The 19,582-nt window shown below is 34.1% G+C and overlaps 1 protein-coding gene and 1 pseudogene across 2 annotated transcripts; both read right to left on the bottom strand.

Moving 5' to 3' along the window:
- Positions 1-1,513: 1,513 nt before the first annotated feature.
- LOC146950849 (phosphatidate cytidylyltransferase family protein) lies at positions 1,514-10,691 on the bottom strand. Its single transcript, XM_085746807.1, has 14 exons — positions 10,337-10,691; positions 10,147-10,259; positions 9,845-10,018; positions 9,273-9,377; positions 8,402-8,472; positions 8,246-8,323; positions 7,956-8,170; positions 7,058-7,247; positions 5,792-5,857; positions 5,020-5,108; positions 4,797-4,911; positions 4,166-4,217; positions 3,989-4,089; positions 1,514-3,156 (listed from the first exon to the last, which is right to left on the bottom strand). The coding sequence occupies exons 1-14, from the start codon at positions 10,516-10,518 to the stop codon at positions 3,043-3,045; spliced, it is 1,665 nt and encodes a 554-aa protein (XP_085602933.1). The 5' UTR covers positions 10,519-10,691; the 3' UTR covers positions 1,514-3,042.
- Positions 10,692-12,169: 1,478 nt separating this feature from the next.
- Positions 12,170-18,778, bottom strand: LOC146950848 (factor of DNA methylation 4-like; annotated as a pseudogene). The gene is made up of 7 exons (XR_015027717.1): positions 17,489-18,778; positions 15,739-16,311; positions 15,355-15,536; positions 14,977-15,045; positions 14,600-14,884; positions 13,627-13,884; positions 12,170-13,364 (listed from the first exon to the last, which is right to left on the bottom strand). The product of XR_015027717.1 is annotated as a factor of DNA methylation 4-like (transcript).
- Positions 18,779-19,582: the final 804 nt, after the last annotated feature.

The following is a 19,582-nucleotide window of genomic DNA, read 5'->3' as shown; positions in this document are numbered from 1 at the left end:
AGGGTTAAAAGTTCAAGGTTCAAGTCTTAGCACGGAGAAAACTAACATAACAATCATCATACTAACATTTGTCATTAAAAAAAATTTGATTCTAGTAATTTAATAAAAAAATTTGTATTCTAAAATATTTGAAAAATAAATTTTAAACAAAGATTTAGTAATTTCACTAGAATATTATTTTGGCCTTTAGAAATGCTTCATCTTAAAATTAGTTTTAGGCTTCGTGTTTGACCCGTGAGATTAAAAAGTTATAGTTGACAAGGTTTTTTGAAGTTCATACTAACATTAACACGAGCACTTGACACAGATTAACACGTTAATTAAGAACATTTAAAAAAATAAATGAGTTGAATGTAATCACATATATCGATATCATATATTGATACATGTTGAACATCAAACGCACTTTATGTCGGTTCTACCGAGTGAATAATAAGTTTACAAAAAACTTGATAAAAAAATGGTTGAAGTGGTAATTAGGGGAAGGGAGACCGAGGCATGTGAGTGCAGTGTCTACGACCTTTCATACTACGAAACGTCCCTTTTTAAGTATTGTCTAGTCATGTCTCCCTCCAACTCTCTTATTAAATAGGTCCATTCCTATCTTCTCTTGCCAAACTCTTCTTCTTATACTTCCATATGCCATGCCTTAATTGACTTCAATTCGGAAACGACATTACATAACGTCTAGACCTTTTTATGCTTATCCTTTTACACTATTATTAGTTATAGCATGAGTGATATAGATCATCACCAAGTGCCACAATAGTTTGAAAGAGTTTAAATTCTGGAAGTTACAATTGGTGATTGATTAAAAGACAGTGAATAATAGGGTGGAAATTTAAGAAATACAGTACATCAAGAGTTGGATGAATGTATTTTAACTCGTGCATGGATTAGTCCATTAGCTTAAATATTAAATTAAAGAAACATGAAGAAGCAATTAACGTTATTAACTTGCATTCTTAAATAAAAGTCATTTTCCCCTCTTATAAATGGAGGGACTTTGTGAAGAGATAAAATAATCCTCAATTATGTCATAGAGGACAACATGCAAGTGATCATTTGCACGGAGATGAATGTGTTTTTATCATTCCTTATAACTCATACGGTGCGTTTCTAGGACTGAACAAATTAGAGGGCAAGAGATCGGACAAAAACTAAAAATTTTGTCCCCTAAACCATAACACAACTTTTTTCAGAAGTACAAATTGTCTAAAATGCCAACGTGACATTTTATCCCCCAAGCATTTTACGAGACAGAGTTGCTTAATACCTTAAAAGTTTGTCATGTGTTATTCTGGCTTGTTCTATTCTATCCAATACTAACCTTTTACCATATCAAACTTATTCTTAGATAGCTAAACTGGTAAAATGTTTGTGTTAGCTATTGTCTTCTCTATAGTATAGTATATTCATGCGTTTCATCAAAGATTCTTGATGTATAGATAAATTCAAACGAGTAACTAACGTCAGTAACTTATTAACTAATAGAATAACGTTAAAAACAAACTAAAAGTACGAATTCAGTAATCTCAATTATTCACCCATAAGCTGTTAGGTGATATTACCACAATCAGCTTGAACTACAAGAAATTGAAGCAATCAATGCAAATAAATCCTAAAAATAGCATGAGGAACTGCTAAAATATCAATAGAAAAATGGCTAGACAGAGTAATAAGTAATCACTTGACCAATCTTACTCGAAATCGTTTACAGCCGTACTCTTTGTCCTAGCATATAATACAAGCACTTTTTGGGGTCCATCCATCCAAAAGGTAATCTCTGAACACTGATATTTTGACATCGAAAATTGACGTTGTATAAAATACATCCTGAATAAGTGTTGGTTTTATTTGAGAGAACAAAAAAGTACCAAATACCACGTCGGCTGTCGGTTTAAGATGTCCAAAAAGTGTTTCTACAAGTATTTAATGTCGCAGCCCCCACCCACAACAAAACACCTTTAAAGGGGTCATGTGTTGGATGTCCTACGTTGAGCAAGTGTTCCTTAGTAGTCCCTCTCACTCAGTCTTCAGGTCATATATACATCAGCATACCGCAAACAAAAATGTCTCAATTTTGAAACCAATAACTGGGAAGATAAGTCATTCATGAGCTGCAGCTACTGCTAGTGTTGGACTAAAAATGCAACCCTAGATATTTAGCTTGGTCCACCTGTCAACAGATATGTCTACTCCACTCCAGCTGCCTCAGATATTTATGAGCTCAAATGTTGAAAGTCAAGAGAATTCATTAGAAGAACTAGTCAACATTATGCCTGCCTGAGCTACTCAATTATCTCTATCTACAGCACAGTTGATCAAAGTTACCAACAGAAATATAGATACATCTGAAATGTGAACTTATCAGAGTCAAAAAACACTACTCTTCATTGTTTTAAGGTTACCATTGTTAGAGTTCATCGAGCGGTTGTTTCTTGACTAACATGATGTTTGGATGTTGAAAAGTAAATGTGGGGCAAGCAAAACATCCAGGGTCACCAAAGGCTTGGAGACATTAAAAATTGAAAAGTACTTTAAGTGTGAAAATTTAGGACAATAAAAACTCCTTTAGAAAAAGTGACTATATAATGAATATTTCTTGCATAATTTAAAATTGTTGGATCTATCACATGCAGATATACAACATGACCTTAAGAAATGAAAAGTACTATATGTGTGAAATTGAAGACATTAAAAATTCCTTTAGAACAAATGAATTGTTCAACAGCTCTCCTCTCTCATGGCCTGACACATGGCTTCAAAAAAACAGGAAAATTGTCATTCCTATACTGCATACCATATGCTATTTGCAGGGTATCAACCCTTTAAAAGAAAACATCAAAGCACTTGTATACCTATCATTTCTGTCTAAAGATACAATCCTAACTATGTACACCAAACCTAACTGTCATGTACCGTTGCATAGGTTAATAATCATCTGACCTCTTCTGCCAAAACACTGCCCAGCCAGGAAGCATATCTGCAGAACCACATCATTGCTCTTAAAGGCAACTTGCTCATGTGAGAGAACTGTGCCTATAAACAGAGAAGACTATAGAAAAAAAGTGGTATAAATGCGTTGTCAAGTTGCGCCGTGTAGGCCTCCAACAAACCACTTACAGTCACAGCTAGAAAGAGAGAGAACCAATGCTGCAAAAAGTTATTAACAAAGGTGTCAAAGAAGAACTCAGTAATCTAAGGAACAGACATTCTAGAGTACTAGCAGGCTTATCCGTTTCATTTTATCAACGGTAAACGGCAATTTTTTGTGCTTTCCTCCTTATTAAATGGGACACGCTAAAGATGAAACTGCATCTTACTGTCCTTGGAATATACAACTTGGCAGTATGCTATAGGCTTAATTTTTCCATTCCTTTCTCTCCCCACTGAGGAAGGGGTATAGGAGAGATTGAAATGAAGCACAGTGCGATCCCTTAAGCAGGCCCCGTTTGCACATATGAAAAAAATGAGGGTTGGGGAAAAAGAGTGCAAGTACTTCCTTATGACACAATACGTGGAACCTTAAGTCCGACCTAACTCCTCATGCAGCAGATGGCTTGTATGCATGAATCTAGGTGGGCAGTGCTTGTCTACTAGATTCTAAACTTATTGGTTAAAGAAAAAATTGTTTGATGTTAACGGTGACAAAAATAACTGTATAAAGCTTTGGTGCTTATATGAAACAGAGCTACGTGGAACCAGAATAACGTGGGACTTGTTTATGCGTAGAGTGATAGAAGACCTGAACTAAGATATCAAGTTCCATTGATACCAACACCAAAAACAAATAATATCAATTTTATCACTAGAGTTTGCTAACACCCACAATTAACCAAATCCTTTCCACAATAAGGAAAAAAAACAAACACAGACGCGCAGAGAGAGAGAGAGAGAGAGAGAGAGAGAGAGAGAGAGAGAGAGAGTGTGTGTGTGTGTGTGTGTGAGAGAGAGAGAGAGAGAGAGAGAGAGAGAGAGAGAGGACCTGAGTGAAAATGTATCCAGTTGATGCTATGAGTGGAAGGAGTAAAGAGCAAGCAGCTAGTACAGACGTTATACCAGCTGCAGTACCTTCAACTGTTTTCTCTGCAAAGAGAGAAAGCTACATAAACATTATGCAACAGACAACACTGATAAAATCATTAATAACGAAAATACTTACTGCCAGTTTTACTCCACCTCAAAACACCATACTTGTGCCCAACCATTGATGCCTAAGCAAAAAATAGAGAATCAATTACTATCAACTACAGAGATACACAACCATTAAGAGAACAACTCCTTTTAACATTTCTGGATCAAAAAAATCGATAATAAAAACATGTTTTTTAATGCTTTTCTTTAGTCTCTGACTTCACCACCTCAGACAAAATGGTATCCACACATCCTCATTTCTCAATGTAGCCCTGTTAGAAATTAATCAATTTACTTCTACATGGGCACTGTTTACAGTTAAAGAAAATAGTCCAAATTCTCACAAAAAGTTTTCAAACATTATTAGTATTCATGAAAAATCATATTGATTCCCCAAAGTGGGAGTAAATTACTTTCACCAAAATTGCCACATCATAGATTGATTTAGGTTCTTGCATATACGGTTCATAAATTATTGACTGATCCAAAATAGTTACATCTACACACTGCATTTAACCTTGTGCTAAGATACAATTCATCTGTTTCCTTTTTAATAGAAGGAAAAATTCATCAGTTGGTTAATTGAAATGGCTCCAAAATTCAGCAGTTGTATACAGTACACCCCCCTCCAGAGAGAGAGAGAGGGAGAGAGGACTTACCATTGTATCCCCAATTCCTAGGCTCAAAATTCCCGCAAAAGGGGCAAGAGGTCGATCATTGTACCCAGAAGACATCCAAATAGGGAGAGCACATCCAAGCAAGAGTGAGAAGTGGCTGAGCAAAAGGAAATTTTGTCATGAAAGAGAACTAAATGCTGCTGTGTATCATAAACACTGTGCTTCATAACATGGGCTATATTGAAAACTGAAAAGAGCATAATACCTGACAATGAGAAGATCAGAGTCACGGTGATCGGTAAACGCATTCATAAATTGATTTATTGGTTGTCCGAAGGGCCAGATTCTCCATACCTAAGTAAGAAAATGTCAACGAAAAAACAACCAGGAAAACTTTGTATACTAATCAGCCTGCTCGGAATCATTTGAACTCGTGGGCAGTAATATTAGAAATTTTAGCCTTTTGGTAATGTAAAGAAGACAATAACTCAGCTTGTGAAGTTCATTTTCAACAAGTCATAACTGGGAAAAAAAATATATGCAGTTTGCATCAGCATCCAATGGTTGCAATAAGAAATGAAACTGTACTGCAGTATTCTATTAATGACATTGAACAGCGCTATTATTGGGTTTAAATGATCACATTCACTTTTTAAATGATTCAACAAATTTTCATGAAATCAGAAATCTAATTTAATGACATATCTCTATGGAAATTGTTCTAGCAGATTGCAATGTGTCCCAATTACATGCTTTATACATCCTATCCTTTTGCTATCAATACATGGACTACTGTAAATACATCTCACAGGACCCACTCAATTAACTGTTCTTGGCCGCATAAATATAAATACATAATAAAATGCTGGGTGTCATTTCTTTCATAGCATTTTTTCAAACTGAAGTATATTGAATTTAAACATTGATTCCTTATGGATTGTTATCGATAAAATAAAAAATAAACAATGAAACACAAAACACCCTTTTCAAAGTATGATCTCATCAATTTTAAGCTGAATGCATTCCAAGATACTTACTCGAATAATTTCTAATATTAAGAAAACCGCCAACGCTGCGCCGAAAGCTAGATCGAGAAATTTTGGCTGAAAGCAATAAAAAAGTGAGCATTATAGCTGACAGACATTAGCATAATTGATCAATATAAAACATACACCGACACAAGTAATGTCTTCGATAATGCCAGGGTAAAGGAAAAAATACTTATGTTTTTGTACACATCATGGCTCAATTATTCCTTTTGCTTCTATATTTCTTAACCATAGTATGAAAACTAACTTTTAAATAGCGTTCATAAAAAAATATATTAATGAATCAGTTATCACAAGACTTGCATGTGTCAATTATTACATACAACAATCTCTAATTTGTATAAACCATATAAAAAAATCCCAATTATTTATTTTTAATTGCAAAAAGTAAAAAATATACAATAATTTTTAAAAGGCTTAATTAATGATTTGGTCCCTTAAGTTATTTGTTGGTTACATTTTGGTCCCATAAGTTATTAACGTTACAATTTGGTCCCTTAAGTTATTTGTTGGTTACATCTTGGTCCCATAAGTTATTAACGTTACAATTTGGTCCCTTAACTTATTTTTGGTTTCGTTTTGGTACCTTAACTCTTCCTCCGTCAACCACTCTGGTCCTTTATGTTATTAGAGTTAAGGTACAAAAAACGAAACCAAAAAATAAGTTAAGGGACCAAAACGAAACCAAAAATTAAGTTAAGGGACCAAATTGTAACGTTAATAACTTATGGGACCAAAATGTAACCAACAAATAACTTAAGGGACCAAATTGTAACGTTAATAACTTATGGGACCAAAATGTAACCAACAAATAACTTAAGGGACCAAAATAGTAATTAAGCCTTTTTAAAATAAAATTAAGAATTTCAAAAATATTATAAAAAAAGGACAAATTAGAGATTGTCATATGCATCAATCAACAAGTACAAGGCTTGTGATGAATAGTTTTTTATTAACGTAGATATGTAACTTGGAAGGGTCTTTTTATTATTTGAGGGATTATAAGGGTCTATTTAGGGTTTACAAGTTTCAGAAATTTGAACTAAATGGCCTTTCATCAAAGATTCAAAAGTTAATCGTGGCTATACAAAATGAGGTAAAGTCTTGGGAGGGTTCATACATTTTTTCCCTGCTTTCAACTATAGTAAACACAAGGCAGAATTCAATGAAAAAGAAAATGGACAATGGGTACACAGTGGTACAATCCACTCAATACCACCAGATAGCAACCAACCATCTAGTCTCCTAAATTACCTGGAAGATAAGGGCAGGCGAAAACATCAAAACAGCTATCAGATGGTAGTATTTCCGCAAAAGAATTCTCTCAATCTTACTGTTCTTAGAGATCTTATAGAATCGCAAAACAGAAACAGAAATTATACACATCCAATAGATACATAACGACAGTCTCTTGGATGGCTCTGAGAAAACAAAGGAAAGCACCCTGTAATGAGATGTTTAAAAAAAATAAAAATATAGTTATCTAACAAAACAGTATAATGATAAAAAAAAAAAAAAAAGTAAAAAACAGTGGTTCTACGCTTACAAAAAAAAATAAAAAATTGAACATGAGGCTATCATCATGGCTATAATTGGTATTTTAACAAGCCCACTAGACTTGGCTTAACAACTGAACTATCTGAATAAGACACAGTTTCTTCTATTGCTATTTCTCTCCATAAAATATGGATCCATGATACGGATAAAACTCAGCTGCGTGTGCGGTCAAAATAAAAAGCCACATTATTGGCTTCTATAGTTTGTTAAAAAAAATGAACTGTATTTGGAGAATTATATTCAGACTTTCTTAAGATTCTCACATTACCATCTATATAAGATAATTCTATATTAGCTGGAAATGCGCATGCTTGAATAAGTTCAATCTACATAGGTATGTGAATACAGTAGAACCAGATGCTACAATGAACATGCCACAGTTTCTAGTGGAATTAACAACTTATGTTGCTTTATCCTATAAGATGTATGCATCAGAGCTGCCAGTAGGAAAAATATTGAATCCTGCTCAATTCATTCATAGTCAAAAAACTACTTTCCAAGCATCCTGTTATTACCACTTCCATAGTATTTCAGATCATATCTGAAAACATCAGTATCTGGCAGCTAACAAAATTATCAGATATTGATGGCATACCAGAAAAAGGGATGCGTATCAAACTCCTGTACGAACTGCATCCATAATGGTACAATCACGATGAGGACGAATCCAAGGGAAGCAATAAATATAAGAGATCTCCCAATCTCATAGTATCTTCTTTGTTCAGAATAAGTTGTATTTAAAAAGAACTCCCATACTTGGAGAGTATACTTCAAAGTTATTGGATATAGCAGAAGACCAAGCACAAGCCCCTGCAGAAGCAGCAGATAATTTTAGCTGATCTAGTTACACCAGTAACAGAAAAATAATAAGTGCAGGACCAATACCTGAATTATAATGTTTATCTCACTTCGCTTTATTTCATCTGCAGTAATCAACTCTGATGACACCAATAGTCCACATAGCTGTTTAAACATTGTAATCGCCAATGACATATATGTATACTATTTATCAAGAAAAAAATTGTGTTAAAAATCACTAACCTTTTTTATAGTAAGCAATAGCATATCACCAAAATAGAGAACGATACCAGCAGTCACCAAAAATGCTTCCCCTGGAATCAAGGAGAAAACATGATAAATAAAAGAGCTGACAAATTAAACACTCCTAATCAACCATGTAATTATTCTAAGATAAAATCATCTGGTGGCAGGGTTGCATGATCCGTATTTCAGATCAGGGTGAAAAATGAATCCAGCTACTGACGAAAGGACAAACAAAACAAAAATCAACTAACAATTTGAAGAAACATGTTTATAAATAATGATGCTTTTGTTAGGTTGAGTCTTCTTCATTGGTGGTGCTATAAAGCTCACACCAAGGCAAGGGTTCAAGGAAGGGCTGAATCTATTGTAGGAAGCCTTTAACAGAGAATATGGTCAATAATTTTAAAATTAAAAAGAGGAAAAGAGCGGGAAAAAGGAGAAAGTGTGATTTGATAGAAGAGACAGAAAAGGTTGTTCAAAAACTTGGCCACCCTTTCCTTCAGTAAAATTCTGTTGATGATCTTGCTGGAAACTAAGGGCTTTACATCTGTATGGCTGGATTTTCGGTGAATATCTGTTGTTCAAATATGCCTTTTGCATATTGATGCCTACCTACTCACTCTTTCTGAACAGATTTGCTGATTTTAATTGATATGTCAGGACTACATGAAGCAGGTTAAGTAAAATAAGAAGTGCACTTGCCTTACATGGTTAATTGACAAGTTCCTAACATAAAGTCTCTGTTTGTTACTTGAAACTTGAAATCACACAAAAAGTATTTATACCCAATTTCTTTAACTTGCAGTGCCATGTCAATAGTAAAATCCAAAACACACAGAAGAAAAACCGGTGTATAAGATAGACATACCGATGGAAGCACAAGACGGAAAAGTTCTCATGAAATGCTGAATTAGTTTGACAGATGCCAATCCATGAAAAAAGACCCATGAAAGCTTCAGTGCAGGGTGCAAGCCTAGGAAGAAAGAAGCAATAGCAGTTTAATCAGAACACATATTCCTCAACTATTGGCCTATTTGGATTGGCTTATTTGAGCTTATCTATTGACATAAGCACCTGTGAGACTTTTAATCTCTAGATCTTTCTTATAGTTTTTCTAGGTCTATCTCTACCTCCAGTGATCTAACTATCCTCCATTTGATCTACTTTCCTTACTACAACATAGCATGCATCTACAGGTCTTCTCTCTTCATGCACAAACCACCTAACTCTAGTTTCCACCATTTTTTCTACTATAAGTGCTAACCAAACTCTCTCTCTCTCTCTAATGTTGTCATTTCTAATCTTATCTTGTCTAGTCTTACAAAACATCTAGTGCAACATCCTCATCTCCGCTACAAAAACAATTAGACTTTATTTTATCTTTTGTTATGGAAATAGCTTATAAGGTATATGATTCAACAATCCAAAAAACAAACTTACCAATTTGAGACGTAGTCAAAAGCGCGGCAACACAAAGCACAGCTTGAGACAAAACAAAAGCGAAGCTAAACCTTACACCCCAATGAGAATGCCTTATAGTGAAAGCAAGGAATAAAAGCACACTGAAGACGCTAGCAGATGTTGCCCAGTATTGCAATGTCAAATATTCAATCTCTACATATTCAAATTTCACACATATCACAAAATTGAAATTCATAATCCTAAATCCTAAATATATAAAATAAAATAGAAAACCTAAAAATGGAAGCAACATGCATCAATCAAAGGGAATTGCAATAAACCTTGAGGTTGAAGTTGTTGAAGCGAGAATCCACGTGAAGATTGAATCAATTTGGAGAGAATGAGAGAAGGAAGAGTGATTGCACCGAGTAGAATTCCAGAGGAAGCACCGGGTCTGAAATGAATTGATATCAATTAACCGATGAATGAATCGATAGAGAGAGAGAGAGAGAGAGAGAGAGAGGAACATACCTGGTGCAGAGAGAAAAAGGAGAAACGGAGGAATCGACGGAGATCTCGAGGAAGAAGGAAGCGATGGCAAGGAGAGAGAGGGAAACGCCGTGGGAGAGGAGAGAGAAAGGAAGAGAGTAGAGGATTGTAGAAATGAAGAAGAGAACGATGAGTCTCTCGCCGTTGAAAAACGACGTCGTCATGGAAAATGTTCTAAACCAGAATTGGGTTTTACGCGGGAAGATGAAGCTAACTATAGGAAGAAGAAGAAGAAGGTTGTTGGACTCTCATTTTTTCTCATACCAAACTCATTTTTGTCAATTCCCAGTCAAATTAATTCACGCGTTCTGTTCTGCTCCTTTCACATTAATTAATTATCTTAATCTTATACATTCATTCATTATGTATTATCATATCAGATTAATTAGAAGACTAACCAATTTTTAGGACTTTGTCAAAAAAAAAACAAAAGTAGGAATATTCTACCATACCTCTCAAATATACCTCTACTCTATAATTTTGTTTAGTGTACTTATAAAATTTTTGATGCACAATTATTTTACGTATGTATCTAATCTTATGTTATCATGTTAATTAATAAATATAAAAATAAAATTATATGAGTTTTCATATTTATTAAGTAGCTAACAACTCTCCTAATAAAATTAAACTCGTTCTTTTTTGTCCTAAATAAATAATTTTAAAATAATGTTTGATTATGATTCGTAACTAATTCAAAATTTGACTTTAGTGACATGGAAATGGATTCCAATGTAGTTTTTTTTTTTTTAAAAAAGGGTTGGATAAAGTTAACTTTGAGTTTATGCTATTTCTACTTAATTAACCTTAGTGAAATAGGAATAGATTACAATAAGTTGAATTTGAGTTTACCGAGATAGAAATGGATTTTGAAAAATTCGAATTAAACTTTACTTGAATATAACTACATTGGGCAAGTTAAATTTTGGAGAGGGTTAGAAGTATGAGAGTTATGTTATTGTTGTTGTGTTTGTTTGAAGATAATTGGCCAAGAGAGAAGATGGTGTGAGTGAGTTATGAGAGAAGTGTACAACTTCTTTTGGTGTAGCGTCGAGTTTTTTTTTTTTGTTGAAGCAGCAAAAAAATGTATTTATTAATTACTAAACGCACAAGATGTGCAAGTAACACCAAGGAGCCTCTCATTCAAATTCATACCGTCCTTTGAGAAATGACGACAATGATGAAGATCATTGTGATTTGTGACTATAATTCAGATTCAGAAATGAAACTTAAAACTTTAATGAAATTTTATCTCTCTCAATATTAGTTGCCTCAGAGGACTCTTATGTATGCATTAGCATTCTTGGTCATTTTAATGACAGATTGACTGACTCTTCTTGTGAACCTTTGTATTTTATTTATTTATTTTCGAAAGGAACCTGTGTGATTAGTTTAATACAGAGGTTATATTTCATTTTTAGGGTGTAATTCTCAATAAATACAACCTTTGTATTTCATTTTGAATAACAGTTTGTTGATCTGCCAATAGACTTTGTTATCCATGATAGTCCGTAACTAAAGGAAGACAAATGTGCTTTAGGATTTGCATTTTGTGACATTTCCTAAGATTTGAATTTTGCTTTGGGAGCAAGCAGATAGAATACAGTTTAATTCTGTTTAACGTGGTTGCTTAGGAGAATGTAAATATCAAAAAATGAAGTTTAATCTAAGCTGGACGTCTTTATTTAAATTCGAATTCGAGACCTCGTAGTTGTAAGTATAAGTTTGATGTTACTATCACAAATTGGTGAATGTTTGCGAAATTTCTATATGGAAAAGAATTAGTCCTGCACTAACTTGTACTTTGACACATAATTAAGATTCTAAAGTCTGTCTAAACTTACTGAAATAACCACCCGGACCCGGTTCAAAAATAGAGACCATAGATACAAATAGGTTCACATGGTTAGCTATAGAAAAATACAAAGCGAAACTTCCAACAAAACCTATCCATAGTTAATAGAACACCACCCCTAACACCAAGGAGCAAACCGAACTCCTTATATCAGCACCAAATCAGATTAGCAACATGCTTAAAAGCAGGAACTGTGATAGCAGAGACATTCTATACAGCCTGGCATTAAATTTCCACAACAATCAAAAAGACTCTATAACACTATAACCAACACAGATGCATCCTCCTCAGTCCGAACAGAAAAGCGCAAACCCAAAACCAAACATAAAGGATTGAAGAAACACGGGAACAATTTCTACATAAACCTATGCACCCCCAAACATTCCTAAGGATTAGCGAGCCACTGACTAAGGGAAAAATTAAAACCTGTCGATCTTGATCGAATGATTCTCCAAGATATAACTTTATATTTATCTGCAACCCTCTCCCAATCAATATCAACCTGTGTAAAAACCATTGCGTTCCTAGCATTCCAAATGGACGATATAATTGAGACCCAAATCACACCTAGCCTCTCGTGAATGTTTTTACCTCCTTCAACCGGACCTTTGAAAAGATTGAGATGCTCGAATCCTGCTTCAGCAAAAGCCGCCGAAACTCCAAGCCATTTCAACGTCTCACTCCAAATCGATGCCAAAATATGACAATTAAAAAATATACATGATTTTTTGTTTTTTTGGAGGAAATCTCCTACATGATATCAGTAATTATATATAACAACCATACGAAGTATCATCAGGAAGGCACCAACCATTGGCAATATGATTGAGTTGTACCAAAGTCTGTTAGAGCTAGAATTTCAACTAAATTTCCTGCATATATGTAAGTCTAGTTCCAAGTTCTTACCGCCCAAATGAAGCCTCAATAAGTTTTTTTTCCCTTATTTGATTTCCATTGCTTAATTAAATGGGAAACTCCCTCCTTCAACGAAGCCTTCCTTCCTTCCTTAAAATTCCAGAGTTCCGGTACTGGGTACCTACCACTAGGGTTGTACTCATTTAACTCCTTCAGAGCTGTAGCTACTGCATCATGCACCTCATCCCCAAACTCATCCTTCAAACTTTTCAGCTTTTCATCTTCTCCGTCTAAAATTTCCTGTGTGATATATCTAACATATATTAGATCATGGCTTATGCAGTTCATAGCAGGGAAACAAATATGCCAAATAAGTGCTAGCAACAGCAAGTTCCAGTAAATAGATCCCTACACAATACCAATTACCATGCTTTCTAATTATTATGAAATGCTGCATTATATGTTTTAGGGGATAAATATATCCAACAGAGTGTCTTGATAGAACTGTTGTGAAAAAAATATTAACATTAACGAACAAACATAATCCGTGAAGTCGTTGTACCTTGGAGTTCCCTTCTTTATCAGTTACAACTTTGAACGGATGCCAGCTTGGATCTTTAACACAGTCATCCCACTTTGAGCACCACTCGATTGCTTTCATTTTCACTGCCTCTTAAAGTTTTCTCTTAGTTGCTGCTTTCTCATTCATTTCATCAGAAATTTTTCTCTTAGCTGCTTCCAGAAATGGCTTAATATCAACTTCACCCATCCTTTTCACAGAAATTATGGCTAGAGTGGTGTTCTTTGGGCAGCCAATCCACTGTGAACAAGGAAAAATAATTACTTGGACAAAACAAACAATGAAATCATGGCAACAAAGCAACAGCAACAAACTACCTGAACTTATTTTGCTTGAAGTTTAGGCATCAGATACCTTATGATTAAACCACTATGAAACAATATGCCAAATTAACTAAAAATGTATAAATAAAATATGCTCTTTTCATAGACCTGACCAGATTCTACCAATTTTCATCTAAAATGTAAAACTTTATGTATTAAATCACATCTTTGGACACAAACAACTGGATAGCTAATAGACAGTTGAAACAAGCAACCACGTGAAAGGATGATACGTTGAGAAATTGTAATTCCTTAGATATAGAAACTGAGATGAAAACGCCAAACGTTTTGCATTGGCTGTTGTAAACACATGTGAACAAGACCCTGTCTTCCAAGCAACTTAAATAAGATTCCAACAACATGATTTGAATGTTTGCAAAACAGGACACTCTTCTATAAGTATTATATAAACAGCTGTATGTCAATTAAAAAACATAAATGACCCTATATTTCTGCTTAAGTGTTACAAAGGAAATTTATACAAATAAAAAATTGATCCTGACTTTGTAAAATATTAGTGACGGAAGACATTTTAAAGTTGATTTTCAAAGTATTAGATGAGTTGGTGGCCAAAAGACATATTAACATTAACATCACAATGTTAATATTTATATGCCGAGGAAGATACATACACTTATTAACTTTTTGCAGGCATCTTGCAATTCGTCATTAGTTTTGCGCTCCTGAACAACCAGTGTTTGTTGAAGATCTTCCACGCCCTCCAATTCCTCTTCCTTTTCCTGCAGCTCCATTCTGATTGCTTCCAATTTTTTCTTCTCATCTAGATCAGTCTCTCCAATGTGATTCATTACCTGGAAAGCTCCTTTCAGCTGTTCTATCTCCAATTCCAATGCTTGTTTTGCATCCAGTCCTCTCTCCAGGTCATGAATTTTCTTGTGAAGTTTCTCTTTTTCCTTCTGCGACATCCAACCAAAAGAGTCCTCAAAACTTAAGTAAATACATGTAACTGAATTAAAAACTGTAGATAATAGGAAAATGAAATGCGTGCCTTATGTTCTTCCGCCAAATACATCATTTTTTCATCAGCCTTTTGTTGCTCTGCTATTGCCATCTCATTCTGTAAACAACAAAATGAAGAACGGTTTTAATCCGTCAGAAGTTATTAAAAAATAAGAGGGATTGGTGTACGTAATTTGACACAAAAGACCAAATTGTCCATAGAGTAAGGAATGATAACAACACTTTTTGTGATTGGTCCATTTTTAAAGAAGCCAATTTAGTTCTCCAGTAAATTGATCACTTTCAAAGAAATGTGTTAAAATTTTAGAAACAGACTAAGGAAAAAGTGTGTTAAAGAAACTGTTAAAAGGGGAGAATTATTCATCTAGCATTGCTACCATAAATTCAAAGAGCCAAGATACATTACATGTTTCTTCTCAAAATATAGCTTGGTTCTCTCATTGTGATTATCTGCTTGACGCTTCTGCAGATCCTTCTCACGGGACATAAGTTCATTCCTCCGAGCTTCCAGTTCCAGCCTGGCTTTTTCATGATCCTTAGATACTTTCTCCTGATACTCGCGTTCAACCTTCCGCATCTTGCTGATTTCTAATGAAACAATATGAAACAGACTCAGCTACCATGAAATATTAAAAAATCATATCAGCTATAAATCATTCCAAAATGCAGTAGAATGTAATCTACACCAAAATGATAGATATAGTAGTAAAAACGACAGTGTTTCACCTCTAAATCAATGAAGCAGAATACCAATATTAATTAGAACAATTCACTTTAACTATCAACATACCCTTATTGAAATGTTCAAGCATCTTCTCTTTTTGCTCCATCGCTTTCCTTAGGGACACATTCGCCTCATCGTATTTGCTTGCTGTCTGTTCCAATTCCTCGGTCTTCAGCTTTAAGGTATTTGCCAAACCAGAGACAAGCTTCTTCGCTTTCCTATTGTCCTCAGCTTCTTTTCCAGAAACCGTTTTCAAATCCCCCTTTTCCTGGAGGTGTTTGCCAACTATATCCTTGACATTATAGTCATCACGGCGTGCCATCCAGCCAAATAGTCTATCTCCTCGCTCCTGCTCCCGTAAACCCAAGTAATCCCTCTTACCACAGTAAAATACATTTCCAGAGCTGAATGCTTGGCAATATCTTTAACCGTCTCATGCGAGTCACCCACAATTCTGGACGCATGTCTCAATAGCTCACTCAAAGAGTAGTAGTCCTTGTTGTAGCAAAATGGACAGCGATACATCGAATCAGATATTATGAGCTTGTCCTTGTAGTAATCATCTTTCAAGTCTTTGTAATATCTGCGCTTGTAGTACTCCAAATCGGATTCATGAGTCTGTTCTGATTTTTGGAACATCTGAAAATGAAAATCATAAAATTAATTCCAAAGAAGTTGCTAAACAAATAGCTGCTACATACAGTGACTAAAATGAAGCCATGAAAAAGTAAAATACAAACTAGATGATTTAATTTATTACGAGTGTATGATTAAAACGATAACATTATCATTGTCCTTATGCTTTTTAATCAGTAAAAATTATGAACCAGTGTGAAACAATATGAGAAATTAACAAAAAATGTAAAAAGAAAATCTACTTTTTTCATAGACCTAAAATGCGAAATATTATGAATTAAAATCATTGTCTTTGGACGCAAACAACTGGATAGAAAATGGAGAGCTGAAACAGGACACCACATGATTCGCATTAAAATGAGAATCATAAAACCAAGTCCAAAGAAAGAGCTACACAAACAAAGAGATACAAACGGTAAACTAAAAATAAGCCATGGAAAATAAAGTTAAAACAAAATGATTATTAACCTAGAAGTTATTGTAGGAAATAATCGATTATGGAGCAGATTAGAGTATACAGTGACTAAAATGAAGCTATGAAAAAGTAAAGTAAAAAATAAACGATTATTAAGCTAGGTGATAACATTGTCATTGATTTAAGATATTCTAAAATGAAAAATGTGATTATGAAGCAGATTGAAGTAAAACTACATAATAAAACGTAGAAATTAAAGTAAAAATACTCAAATAGCTACATACAGTTGACTAAAATGAAGCAATGAAAAATCTAAGTAAAAACTAGTTTAGTCGATTATTAAGCTAAACCATAAGAATGTCATTGTTGTTACGCTCAAAAGGAAGAAATATGCGATTATGAGGCAGATTCAAGTATAAATTCGCATTATAAATGAAACATTATGAATTAAAAATCTGTTCTTCTCACATACCTCGCCTGATTCTACCGATTCTTACCTAAAATGCGAAACATTATGAATTAAAACCATCATCTTTGGACGCAAACACTAAATAATGAGAACCATACAATCAATTTGAAAGAAAGAGCTACACAAACAAAGAGATACAAACAGTAACTAAAAATAAGCTCAAAGTAAAAAGTAGATATTATTAAGCTGAAAATTATACTAGTAAATAAGTGATTCTGAAGTAGATGAGTATTAAGCTGAAGTGAAAAAAGCGATTATGAAGCAGAATAAAGAATGAAAATAAGTTATGGAGTTACCTTGTGCTAGAAGAATGCGTTTGACAGTGAGAATTCGAAGGAGAAAATGGATTGAATGTGTGGGAGAAGATGAAGAATGTGGGAACCCTAGAAATCTCCAGAAGAAATGAAAATGAAAATTTTCATGTGTGATTGGTAGTACTAATATATAGAAAAACTCGTACAGCAATAGAAAGAAGAAAACGGTGTCGTTTGGATGAGGAGGAGGAATTGGAAAAAAGAATGAGTAGGTTTTTGATTTTGTCATGATTTGTGTTGTACGAATACGAACGAGGAATTGGTGGGTTTGCACTGCCTGTGTTTGTGTGCGCAGCGCAGAGAAATGAATTGGTGACCCAGCTGTTTGTTTCAAACTCACTCGTACTGTACACTATGAACACGGCTACTATTCTATGCTGTACCTATGGGCTTTGGTAATGTATGTGAAATTCTCCAATCAGAATATGACACGTGGAAATTAAAACATTAAAAGCAATTTTTTGAGGGAAATGATAGATCAACCGAAGAACCATTTCGCGATAATTTCACGACATGAGTTGGCGCCAAATTCAAAGGTATAACCATTTTGAAATTTAACACTACCAATCGTGCGCTTTCGTGAGCAGCTCGTGAATAAGAATTCGCTTGAATCAAAAAGGAAATGCGACCGCGACCAATTTTACAATTGAACTTCAAAGAAAATGATATTAGTTTTCAAGACTCTGATGTTTGCCCAACTTTCTTCCAAGATATCATCAGCAAAATATAAATGAGATATACACATCACATTTGACAGACCAACCCTATAACCAGAAAATAAACTTGCATGCACTATAGCATTCAACATCAAACAAAACAAAAAAAATAGTGGATCATCTTGGCGCAAACCTCTTTTCAAATTGTAACAAAAAAAAACCTCTTTTCAAATTAAATTCATCAGTAGGGTTGTCATTCACAAGAACCGATGTTGTTGCAGTACTCACACAAAAATTCATCTTCCTCATTACGACATCTATATACTTCCAACCAGTCTAATTGTACGCCTTCTTAAAATCAACTTGAACAATCAAAATTCATTTTTTAGCTTACGCGCTTCATCCACCACTTCGTTAGCAGTAAGAATCTCATTTAATATTTGTCTCCCTTTAATAAAAGCAGACCAAGAATCAGAGACCACGTTGCCAATAACCTTTCTTAATCTATTGGTTAAAACCTTGACCAACACTTTGAACAAACACCTAATAAGGGTTCCCTATAAACGTACAATTCAATCCGAAAGGTAATGTCATCCTTTTGTTAACGTCCTTAATTATTTGGTATTTAAATTATACTTTGTCCTAAATAAGAGAATATAAAAATAATGTTTGATGATGACTTTCAACAAGCTCAAAATTTGACTTTAGTGAAATGAAAATGGACTCCGATATAGTTTTTTTGGGTTAATGTTGTTTTACCCCCTGTAATATAGGTCATTTTCAGTTTTACACTCCGTAAAAATTTTTTTTTTATTTACCCCCCTTTAAAATATATTTTTTTTTATTTACCCCCCTAATAGGTCATTCAAAAACCAGAATTTCTGAAGAAAAAAAATAAAAAATTGGTTTTTGAATGACCTATTAGGGTAAATCAAAACAAAAATATTTTACAGGGGTAAATCAAAAAAAAAATATTACAGTGTAAAACCAGAAATGACCTATATTACAAAGGGCAAAGCACTATTAACCCTAGTTTTTTTAACAAAGGATTATAATAAAGTTAACTTTGTGTTTATGGTATTCCTACAAATTCAAATTTAACCTTACTGAAATAGGAATAGATTACGACAAAGTTGAATTTGAGTTTACGACATAGAAATAGATTTCGAGAAATTCAAAATAAACTTTACTTGAATAGAATTACATTCAGCAAGTTAAATTTTGGAAGGGATCGGGGGGAGAGAGTTATGTTCTTAATGTTGTGTGTTGTTTGAAGAGAATTGGCCGAAAGAAAAGATGGCGTGAGTGAATTATGAGAGAAGCGTACAACTTCATCATCTGTTTGGTGCAACGTAGAGTTTGATATTATCCATCTATTAAATTAGAATAGTGTTTAATATTATAAATCAATCAAACTCCA

Source organism: Medicago sativa, chromosome 2 (assembly GCF_051527215.1).
Source record: "Medicago sativa cultivar Bolivia chromosome 2, Bolivia_mono, whole genome shotgun sequence".
NCBI lineage: Eukaryota > Viridiplantae > Streptophyta > Magnoliopsida > Fabales > Fabaceae > Medicago > Medicago sativa.
Note: the sequence above shows the minus strand (reverse complement) of the source record. Positions and strands in the feature narration are given on the sequence as shown.

Coding starts and splice junctions, on each gene's coding strand:
- LOC146950849 (XM_085746807.1), bottom strand. CDS start 10,518: ATGACGACGTCGTTTTTCAACGGCGAGAGACTCATCGTTCTCTTCTTC. Junction 10,019..10,146: donor TCAACAACTTCAACCTCAAG/GTTTATTGCAAT, acceptor TTGAATATGTAG/AGATTGAATATTTGACATTG. Junction 8,171..8,245: donor AGATAAACATTATAATTCAG/GTATTGGTCCTG, acceptor CTGCTTCTGCAG/GGGCTTGTGCTTGGTCTTCT.